This window comes from Lycorma delicatula, chromosome 6 (genome assembly GCF_047948215.1).
Source record: "Lycorma delicatula isolate Av1 chromosome 6, ASM4794821v1, whole genome shotgun sequence".
NCBI classification, from domain to species: domain Eukaryota; kingdom Metazoa; phylum Arthropoda; class Insecta; order Hemiptera; family Fulgoridae; genus Lycorma; species Lycorma delicatula.
The window spans coordinates 158,880,632-158,892,889 of NC_134460.1; the positions used below are offsets into that span (position 1 = coordinate 158,880,632).

At 33.4% G+C, this 12,258-nt stretch overlaps 1 protein-coding gene across 1 annotated transcript in view; it reads right to left on the reverse strand.

Moving 5' to 3' along the window:
• The window catches only part of Nmdar2 (glutamate ionotropic receptor NMDA type subunit 2), a 694,511-nt gene that overhangs the window by 184,462 nt on the left and 497,791 nt on the right, over positions 1–12,258 (reverse strand). Inside the window, exon 7 of the mRNA XM_075369831.1 lies at positions 7,575–7,588. Within this exon, the coding sequence (XP_075225946.1) occupies positions 7,575–7,588 (14 nt within the window). The remainder of the gene's footprint in view (positions 1–7,574; positions 7,589–12,258) is intronic.

Sequence of the window (12,258 nt, forward strand, 5' to 3'; positions counted from 1 at the left end):
AAATACGAGTATTTGAATCGTAATATTTTTTCAAATTGCGGCAAGAATACATATATATATATATATATATATATATATATATATATATATATATATATATATATAGCTTATTTAAAATTTATTAGCTAAACGATTGGGTCCAACTGTATATTAAAAGGGAATAAAAAAACACCAGAAATAAAGACAAAGATACGTGTGAGATACGCGACTGAAGTTTTAACGAAACTATCACTAAGTAAGATATTAATTATAACGGAATAAAATTTTTTTTACCGTATTTGAAAGGTATCTAGCCTACAGTTGAAAAAAATGTAAAAGTCAACCACTGAAACACATATTTCATTATTTATCAGTAATATATATATTGCTGAAACATGTGTGTGTGTGTGTGTGTATGCGCGCGCGCGCGTATTTTAATAATGACATACATAATACTAAAAAACTTTCAATTTTCTCTTTGCTTTGAAACCGAGCGCTAGATAATCCCTCTTCTTCAAATTAAAACCGAATGAAAAGCAAAAGGAATTGTGTAACGTGGAATATCTAAGTAAAAGTAATATTAATACTGTAATATTAAAATACAGTAGGCTAACCTGAATCCAGTATCCTTTAAGCTTATAAAAGAGTATTCAATATTCACTTGAGTTCTTTTCAGTGGAAAAGTAACTTGCAAATAATCAATCTGACTCAATAATGAGAGTTTTTCGACGTACAAGTGACAAATAAAATAAATTAAATTTTTTATAGATACCAAACTAATTTAACTAACTCTGTCTGTATACGTGAAGAATATACGACTGTCACAAAGTTATAAAAGAAGGTAAGGTTTGAATATTTAATAAATTTATAACTTTTTAACAAATTTACGATAAAGGTACTTATTACCAAACCCCTTGTCCATAAACTGTATCTGATGTTAGTTAAATAAAAATTAAGCAAAAATAAAAAAAAAATAAATATCAAGCAAGTTTGTTACTGATAATGTTATTTCCGTTCTGAATATTTCTTGGAATCTTGGAATTTTTACTTCAGATTCGTGTAACCAAAACTAAGTACTGAAAGTTCTTTTGTTTTTAATATCTCGTCGGCAAGTTAAACAAAATGTCTGTCAAAATATATATTTTTTAATTATAAAGTCCGTTTCGGCAGTGCAAACTTACACATTTTGAAATCGTTTCTACGATAAGAATTTCTCAATACAAAGCTGTTCGTATACCGTATTGTATTTGTGCTTAACAAACACTCAAGAGTATCTCAAATAGATCCATCTTGTTTAAAAAAAAGAAAACTGACAAACACAGTTGTAGGACTTTCCCGTAACGCCGCTTTTTTTGATGCACGGCTTACATATATTTATTTAACTTAAATATAATATTTAAAAACACATTTTATTTAAATATAATATTATTTGTTTATTTAATTCAATGATTCTAATTAAAGCGCGCGCGGGTGTGGCAATAATAGCGGCAATTTTAAATACTTTTTTACACTTTAAATATTATTCATTTATTTATAGTTGTCCCAGCGAGCTACGAGGTTGTGACGTCACATGCTGACATCTCATTATATCATTGTTTTTCAAAACATTATTTTTGCGGGTAATTATAACTTTTATTTAATTTTTCGACTTACAAACAACACGGGCGCCCAAACAACACATTTATGTTGTGTTTCAATTCTTTGCACTTGATGATGTTTTTCCCATATGTTAGGGGTGATGAGGGAAGCTTAACTCCAAATTTTTACATCCCCTCCCATAGATTTTTGAAAAAATCAAAAAGTTTTTGAAATGCGTTTTTCTCTGAATCTATGCATTTTAGAGAAAAGTTTTACAAACAAAAAATGTAGAGGACATTCTCCTCTATAATTAATGTTTTTTAAGTTATGCTGTATAATTTGAAACTGAAATACTAGGTGGCGCTGAAGTTGTAAAAAACGTGTTTCTTCGGTTTTTTCACCGGAAAAAATTATTTTTCGTCTGCATTGCATTTAAAAAAGTTGTTAATCTCAAAATAAAGACAACATTTATTTAAACAATTTTTTTTTACGACTTACCGTTTTGGTGCTGTAGCTTTGTGAAAGTGTGAAAATGTTGTGAATTGGGCTCGTGTTCGAAACCGGTCTAGTCGCTGAACAATGCCGATCTCCCCGGCTACAGTACAATAGGACCGCTGCGTTGCCATTGTACCGCTATAACTCTGGAATGCTAAGTCGTAAAAGAAAATTGTTTGAATAAAAGTTGTCTGTTTTTTTGAGATTAACAACTTTTCAAAATGCAATACAGACGAAAAAAAACTTTTTCCGGTGCAAAACGTTGTTGTCAATTGTGTTGATTTCTTGTTGAATGTTCACCTTCACTTGATGAATATTGTAGAGATTAAATGCATAAACTTTTTCCTTTGAGTAGCCCTAAAGGAAAAAATTACAAGTAGACAACCCTAGGGAACGTGGAGGCCACCGTCCTCTGCTCGTTCATTTGTTGCTGCATGAACGCGATTAAGTGAAACGTTTGATGTGTGATACGTTGCTCCGTCTTATTGGAAGAAGCTGTATTCTTTTTTATTATCAGTTAATTGCGCATAGAATTCTTCGAAAATTATGAGGTAAATTTGTGTAGTGACAGTCCGGTCAAAAAATATTGGTCCTACTGTACGATTACCGGAAACGGTACTCCAAACAACAATTTTTTCATCGTGAACTGGATGCTCGGATGTCTCGTGAGGATTCCTTACCATCCAATACCTGGTATTCTGCGAATTAACATGGCTGGATAAATGAAACCATATGCTCGTCTGACATGAAATATGACATCGGGTATATCTGTTCACCAACAATATTTTCGAGATGCCCATTGCAATAATCAAGTCGTTTCGGTTTTTCTGCCTCCTTCAGTTGTCGTACAGTTATAACGCGGTATGGTTTCAATTTTAATTCATGAAGAATTTTACGACAAGATGTGTGTGTATTTAACACCAGATTGTTGGAATAACTTGCGTAGTGATTTTTTTTGAACTGGCAGTAATTCTTCTTTCAATATCGGCAATGGCTTATGAAGTCCTAACGGAAGGTTGCCTATCTCGTTTTACATTTCAAACCGAACATGTTGTACGACATTTTTTAACTAAATCGTGTACGCTACTCTTCGCTTGGGTACAGGCATTCGGAAATTTTTCTACGAATACTTGACGTGATTCTTCAAAGGAATATAGGCCTCAACTATAGCTATCCTCTCCTGGATTGAATAAGGCATTTTACACAAACACAACTGCACTCACAATACTGCACCGTAACAAAACGTATACTGCACTGACGCGTATCCACTTGACAAACGTCAGCAACAATCAGTAGTAACATATACATCCACTAGTCGCGCTAGTTGCGTGAGAGTATTTCATAAATAGTGATGGGTAGCGGTTTTATTATGGTTTCTGGTTTATGTTGCTCATTCTAATTATATTCAGAATTAAAATTTGATAATAGGATATTTATTACAAAACTTTGCAAATCGTAGTTTAAACAAATAATTTACCACGCATTGATAATCAAATTTAAAAAATCTCCTTTTTAAGTAAAATAAAACGTAAAAATATATTATTAAAACATGTTTAATTATGTAATGATAATAAGTAAAGTAATGAGTAATATTGCATTAATGGGATCGGCTTTAGTGCGGTTGATTGTCAAGGACGACCTTTAACGGGTAATTTCGGAGGTCGGAAACTGTAAGAGAAGAGAAAGCAGTGAAGCGTTTGATGAGAATGCAACACGAGACGATTGATCCTTAAATTTGTGGTAGGTTTCATGGTGTAGGCGATGATGAAGGTGGATGATTTCAAATAGAAGTGAAGGTGGTATATGGAACGGGAATGGGATAAATCGACTTAGTTGCTGACGATGTACTTGTAGTTTGCACATCGGTGTTTCAGTAGGTAGTTAAGTTAGTAGATGACGGGGGAGGGTCGAGAAGACAAATAATTTGCCCTTAATTTAGATAGTTTAAATCCTGTGACCAGGAAAATTTCAGTTTAACTTAAGTAATTCAGTTAATGGTGTATTATTTTTATTATCATACTATCACAGCAAATTATAATGAATAAAATTTCAAAATTTATCTTTAATTTTATCCTTCTTATTCCAGGCGATATCTGTTTTAAAATGGCATATTTGGACTTTTTCTATATGATCGATCGTTTTTGCTTTAATACCACCAGAATACCATCAGAAATGATTATTTCGTTATGCACCACTTCAAAAAGGTGTGCTTAAATTTTTATTAAATAAAATGTAAAAAAATCCAAAAATACCAATTTTTTTCTTCCACTTCCCTAGATAACCCGATAAATGTTCATTTTAGAGAAAAGATCGAGAGAGAGTGAGAGAGGAGTTTTGTTATTATATTTTATACAAAATGTCATCTGCTACAAATCAAAAATTACGTTATTGCTGATGAAAAAAGCAATAACTGCCAAAAACATAGACGATTTTCTGGGAATTTTTTTCGAGTACTTATATTATATGAGGGTAAGTCAATTATTATCCGCAATGTAGTTATAAATTTTATTGCAATACAAATAGGAAACTTACATGTACATCATTTTCAACATAGTCGCCGGACTTGGTCCATCGTTGCACAAACTGCCTGATATCCTCATAAAAGAAGGTTTTAGGTTGAGCTGCGAGCGAGGAATACACCGCTTCTTTGACTGTTCCGTCCGAGGTAAATCGACGGCCCCTTAATGCCTCTTTGAGTGGACCAAACAAGTGGTAGTCAGAAGGGGTAAGATCAGGACTATACGGAGGACGAGCCAGTACTTCAAAGTTAGTTTCTGGAGCGTTTCAGCAGCGCGGGCAGCAGTATGTGGTCGGGCATTGTCGTGCAACAACACAACACCTTTCGACAGCAGTCCTCGGCGTTTGCTTCGAATCGCAGGCTTCAGCTTGGCAGTAAGCATCTCATTGTAACGCGCTCTGTTTATTGTCGTGCCTGTTTCCTCATAATTTTCCAGTTCTGGGCCATGTGAGTCCCAAAAAACCGTAAGCGTCAGTTTTCCTTCGGACGGTTGGGTCATGAATTGTTTTTGCAGGGCGAATTTGGATGTTTCCATTCTATAGTCTCACGTTTACTCTCCGGCTCGTAATTATGGATCCGTGTTTCGTCGCCAGTGATGAGCGTGCATTCCGGGTGCACGCTCAATGTTTTTCTCATTTGTGGCAGTAAACGTTCGTCGGGCTCCTTCATCGTCCGTAACACATGCGTGACCGTTTTTGAAATTTTCAATCCATTTGTAGACACTCCGTTGCTGCAACACATTGATCCCGTACTGTACCGAAAGTCTTCGATGAATTTCGGCCCCTGATACACCTTCCGACGACAAAAAACGGATCACTGAACGTTGATCTTCTTTGGTGCAAACAGAAAGCGGAGCAGCCGTGGTTAACGGCAGGCAGCGATAATGGAACCAATCTAGCAGCATCAAACCTGCACAGACATAACAGCAATTACACTACGCATGCGTCATCTACGCAACACGACAGTACTACCAACATAAACCAAAATATAACTAAATTGCGGATAATAATTGACTTACCCTCGTACATAGGACCTTCAGATTTTGCCTCAAACAACGTTTTGATATGACAAAGCAACACGCCAAATTTCAACAAAATCTGTACAGTTTTTGCACAATAATTTTGCAATCCAGAAAAAATGCGAGTTTTCCAAATTGTGTAGAGCCTGAAATAAAGTCTCTAGATACTTAACAATTGAATCACATAAAAAAAAGCATTAAAACGTTCAAATGCATTTTGAAAAAAATTATATCGGTTAATTAGGAGAGCCTAAGAATTTTTCAATATATATAAGGTTATATCATTAATAAGTTCTATATATTATGCATATTTAATGTTAATTATAAGAAGTTAGCGAGCGAATCGAGCATAGGTTATATTTAGTTAGGTTATTTTGATATACGTACGATTTGTCAGTACACGAAGTCAACATAACCTAGCAACCTACGCCACCGCAGCTAGTAGCTGCGGTGGCGTTAATACGTAAATACCTAAAATTTAATTAATGAAATATTTGGATCTCTTAAGAGGAAGGCCCATCGGCTCAAATCCGACTTCATTTCCTTTTTTTAATTTCAATATATTGATTTATTAATAATTATTAACCTCTGATAGTAAAAAAAACCAATAAACAATAATTTAATAATAACAATAAAAAGAAAAAATGATAAAATATCAGAAGTAGAATTTTAAATAAATGTGTATGTGTAATTAAATAGGATACAAAGAAGTCATGTGGCGTCCGGATCAGATTTTTTAAATTAAGCTTGGGACTTTGTGCGCCAGCTGACGACTGCAACAGCTGTACGTCGGGCACCTATCATCAACCTTTGCTGAAAAAAGTATAATATAGTAACAAATATACAATGAGGTTCAGGTTGGTGGTAGCAATTAGATGTGGCACTATGATCCGACCGAAAGAAGGGTCACTAGGCGGGTGCTTCCCCTACGGGGTTGGGACATGGCACTACGATGCAAGGTTAGATCGTATTCATCAGTTGTTCTACACAGTCGCGCGCCAAAACTCGCCAACGCGACCATGATCATCATCCTCAATCAAGTTATTTTACTTAAATATTAAACAAAAAAAAAAAAAAAAAAATACCACCATTTAATCACAATTTTCCCGACTGCTATAGCAGACGATACTCACAGTCACACATAGTTGACGGCCTTGCACAACGCAATACTACCAACCTTTGGAATATTCTCTTGCGCGAATAATATTAAATATTTAAAAGAACGCGAAAAACAATAAGAGATCAAATCAGCAAGAGTGCGAAGGAAGAGCGAATTTTCTCATCAACACACACGAAAATCTACGGTTAAAAAACGATGGCCGATCAAAGATGGCCGCAGTAGATGGGAGTCTCAGAAAGGGGGGGTGGTGGGCGCAGAGAAGAGAAGTACTCGACTCTGATTGGGTATTCGCGAAAGAGTGGGAAAATTCAAGAATGCGGGTAGGCGAAGCCTACAAGAGTGAGGGAAATCCAAGATGGACGACGTCACGTGACAAAAATCCTGCTATCCTACTGTTTCCTGAAATGAATACCACTTTTCTCTACTACCGACGGTTCTTAATTTGTTTTAAAATAGCTGATTGATGAATTTTTACTAGATGATTTAACAAAAATACGCTTTTAATTATTTTTCATTAAATTAGTGGTTATAAAGTAAAAATATTTAGAAAACTTTAATACTAATTAAAATTATTTATCTGAATGAAAATAACGGGAAAATTTGTTATTTTTTAAATGCCATAAAATAACATAATCTTTGGTGATCATTTAAACGTTGCTTTTCAAAAAAACTTTCCTACAAGAACTTCTTACCTTTTGAAATGGAATAACAGATAATTTATATTTGTAGTATACTGTAGCAATACAAAAAAAAATATTGTCCATTTTGTTTTGTGCAGTTTTTCGAGTGTTTATATGACGTCACTATTAATATTCTACCAATCCCGGTTAAGCTTACACCTTAAAGCCTTCTTTTTTTATAATAACTTATTTTCTTCTTCCTCGATTTATCCCCCGCTTTCTTTCCCATAATTTTAATCATGTCTTTCACCCTTTTATTAGAGGTTATAATTTTTTATACTGAAATGTAAGTAAATTTAAATTTATTTTTCAACTTAGAATAAACTAGTTTTTAGACTTGTTTTTTGTAAGTCTAACCGAAAAATTCCACCGGAATTAATCAAAATGCTAACTGTTTGTCTTTCAAGTTATATAATATAAATTAATTATATAAAACAGACAAACCATCAAGCCCGGATCGTAATGATTTATTATTTAAGCGTTTCTTAATTACTTTAACTTGTTTCCTTATACTATTTATATTTAGTGTTTTAGTCGGATTACTACAATTTGAGTATAATTTGAATTCTTTTAAAAAGATGAAATATCATAAAAGTTTAATAATTATAATTTGTTATTTATAATTATTAAAGAGCATTGCGCGTTGTAATTCAACATGTTCAAAGAGAAAGCATTTGTAAATTTAATGCTAGTTGAAAAGGTCATAATAAACTTTTAATTTTTTTTGTAATTAATTCACCACTTTAGCTCAAAGTTTGTGCTGTGGGAATAATAAATAAAAACTTTGTAGCGAGTGAAAAATGCCAAATTATTCGGGATTTAAACCCGAAATCTCCAGATGAAAGAACGAGACGTTTCCACTTTGTTACGGATATTGGCATATATGTATTGTTTATAAAACTGCTCTAAAAAAAAATGTTTTTCCAGTTACGTATATTAATAATGTCTGGCTTTTAGTATTTTTTTTTGCGCTGTTTTCAACTCGGCAAATCAAAATTGAATGGAGAGCAGGGTTTTTTACTAGAACAACAATTTAAAAAATCCTCATTTAAAGGAATTTTATATCTTGTAGTAAGATATTATCTTACTTAATATCAGCTTTCTTTTAGTTTTCTCCTGTATTCAGCCCCTGGAACATCTCTTTTCGGTCTTCAGAAATAACCGGAAAGCGTATTCGGGCTCCACTTCCTTGGTAGCATGATTCCATCATTGATATACAGCCTGGTAAAAGCGTTCACCGTGTTCATCACTTATGTTGCAAGTTTAAACGGAAAAAGTCTAAGTAAATGGAAAAACCATGTGTTTTTTATACACATATTGCGTCCCAATTTTGTATAGTTTCTTTATGAAGTGTTTAGGTATAATCGGCTTCTACATTTTTTTAGCTTTCTTTTTTCCAGGAATAATTTAACATAAAAATCGAGAATGAGCTGGTAAGACTCATCCCTCTTAAATAACGGTTTCGGCAGAGTTGTTCGGTTATTTCCAATTCGTTTAAGATTTAATCGCAAAAGCCCTCGACATGTAAATTTTTTAATTCACCTCGGGAATTAAGTCTCAAATATATTTTTTAATTTGTTAACCGTAAGGTTATGCTAGCAGAGAATGAAAATGACATTACTCGTACGGCAAGGACTTAAATAAATAAATACAAGTTTCAAATCTGGAAATTAATAGGGAAAAATATCAATATTCACTTATAAAGGAAAACTCCTTGAATCCGACAGAGGGAAAAATTTCATCAGGTAGGTAGAGGAAAGTCCTCATATAAAAATGAAAATTAGTCAAAAATTATCAAAATATTTGGTAGGATGGTTACATTGCCTGGAAGTTACACTCAGTATTATTATTATTATTAGCCTTTCTCTAATGGATTGAAAAGGTAAATTTAAAAGCCGGTGATTCAGACCAGGGACGAGACAGAGGTTCATATGGTAAAAGAAAGATCAAAATAATGTATTTTCCACGGAAACGAATTATTAGAAAGATGATTTAGATCGAATTTGAAAGATACAGTTAGGAAAGAAGAGATCAGAAGATGAATGAAGTCCACTGTTATGAATGGGATTAGATCGAGGAAAAACATACAAAGTTATTGTCATTAAAGGAGAATGAGATCTAGCCGGTTACAGAATAGACAGGCTGTTTGAGCGAGAACTGGTGGAAAGAGTTGGAGTTGTGTACACGGCACAGAACGTCTTGATAATGTTTTATTTTTGTAAGAATAGAAAAAAAACTTAGAAAGACAGTAAATAATTGACTTTAGGGTACGGGAAACCGCGTATCATGTTGCAATATTCCCCTATGAGGTAATAAGTTTTTTTAAAATAATATTTAACTTTTATTTTCGAAACCTACCGTATTTATTCGAGTACCCCCCGCCACCAAATAAGCCCCGCTCCTCGATTTTCCGGACCGAAAAAAAATCGAGTATATACCGGTATTTTAAAGTGCAACAGACATGATAAAAAAATACGTAAATACGAAAATATTCAGGAAGTAAAGCGTTTAATTCGTTCATTTAAATTACAATATTAATATTACATTAATAATAAATTACCGTAAGTACTAGTTTAGTTCCGAATCATTAGGCCAGAAAAACGAAAAGAAAGTATCATGTTGAAAAGAATCGTTTCAATACGCTTTTTAAGATGGGATTTTATTTTTAATTAATCATTGTCACTGTCACTGTCTGTAGAAGAGTTACCGGTAGTCTACACGTCGCTCTGCCAAAGGTGATCTTCACTACCATCAAGTTCATTAGATATTCCGCATTTTTTAAAACTTTTCCTTACTAATTCCGTGAAAATACCTTCCCAAGCGTCTTTTATCCAAACAAAAATCTGGTTAAAATCTGGGCGTTTGATTCTTCCTGTAGGCGTGAGAAAGAAATTTTCATCAGCCATCCATTTACTCTACAATTGTTTTAATGCAGATTTGAACGGTTTATTAACAGACATCTAGTGGTTGCAATAGAGATGTCAATCCGCCTGGAATTATTACTTGGTCTGTCATACCCGTTTTTAACATGTATTTCACTTTATCAGTCGTATGCCGCCGATAACTATCCATTACTATCATACCGGTATTTTTTTTATTAAGTAAATCTCCTGATCGCATTTGCTATACACACCCGATCCGATCTAAAATTAAGGTTTCGTCCTTCTAACCTGACTCCTGTGCTCTGATAATAACTCCATTTACCTGTACGGCAGGAAGAGTTTTTCTTTTAAAAACGATGTACAGAGGTAATTTTGACCCATCAGAAGTAATTCAAAGCATAACACTATACCTTTGTTTTTCATTACCACCAGTCCGAATCGTAACACTTTTTTCACTTTTTCGTTTACAGATTTGTCAAATGGCATTTCAAAATATACGGGGGTTTGACATACGGGGTCAAAATATACGGGGGTTTCTTATCTGAGAGGGCAAATAGCCTTTATCTTCTCTAAGATTTATTATGTATTTGTGAAAATGTAATATTTTTGGCTCATAAGCGTCTGGAAGTCGTTGAGAAACGGTCGTCTTTCGTCTTATTGACAAATCATTTCGTGCAAAAAATCGTGTTATACATCCACGGCTTGCTTTAAAATCAAGTTTATTCAACGATTAGCGATTTCAGGAGCATATGATCGACACATTTCTGTCGTGACAGCATAACCGCATTTCTTTTTTCCATAACAAAGTCATACAATTTTTTTTCTATGTCTGTGTATTTTGGTTTTAAGCCATGAAAAGGCCTTTTATTACCAGCGCCTTTCACCAGAAGTTGTTTCTTCTTACGCCAGTCTCGAATGCAGCTTTCATCTATGTCAAATTTTCTTCATGCCGCCCGATTTCCAATTTTTTCACCCTCTTCTATAACGCGCAGTTTTTCATTTACTGTAAACGATCGTAGACGCTGTTCTTTTGTACTCATTTTAATGCCGTAATTAAAATAAATCACCGTATTAAACTTTACAAGATAAACTAAACAGACAAAATGCACATAACCGTCCACATATACAAACAGTACAATGACTATGGCGAATAGACAAGACGACGAAGGGTAACTGATACTGTAACTGTAGTGTCATTAGAACCTGATGCAGCCTATACAGAATAAATCAGTTTTATAAAAATACCGTAACTTCGTTCCTATCGATAATATGAACAGGATGTTAATAATTAAGGATATATTCTGTATAAGCGGCATCCGGTTTTGGTAAACGAAAGCCTAATGTAACTATATTTATGCGATTGAATTTAGGTACTTCTAAGAAAACGTTTACTTTACATCAATTATCCTGGCTAAAGGCTATGTATCAAGTAAGCCCCGCACCCTTATTTTTTCTCTCCAATTCCAAGAAAAAAAGTGCGGGAAGTACTCAAATAAATACGGTATTTTGATCTGGATGAGATCACGATAATAGGTAAGTATCAAGTAAAATATAAATTGGTTTGTTATCATCTTTACCGATTCATGATAAATGTACATTTACGGATGTAATTTTTTGTAAGTACAGTCATTTATATTTATTTGTATTATAAATAAATAAGTAAACTGATTTAACATCTATATATATATATATATATATATATATATATATATATACACACACACACGTACGAGTATAAATATCATTATTATTCTACTATATATAGTTTAAAGGTGTATTTGTGACTTTTAAATGCATTAAATTTTGTTAAAATAACAAAAATTGTATGATTATGTCATAGTGATAAATTATTAGACATCTTTATTTAAATTTAGTTTGCTTTTGAATTTACTATAAATGAGTGTGATTGATGGTTATTATTCTAGTATTTAATTCCGTCAGGTAAATTAATTTACTGCCAAAAACCGTAACATACAGTATAGTATATA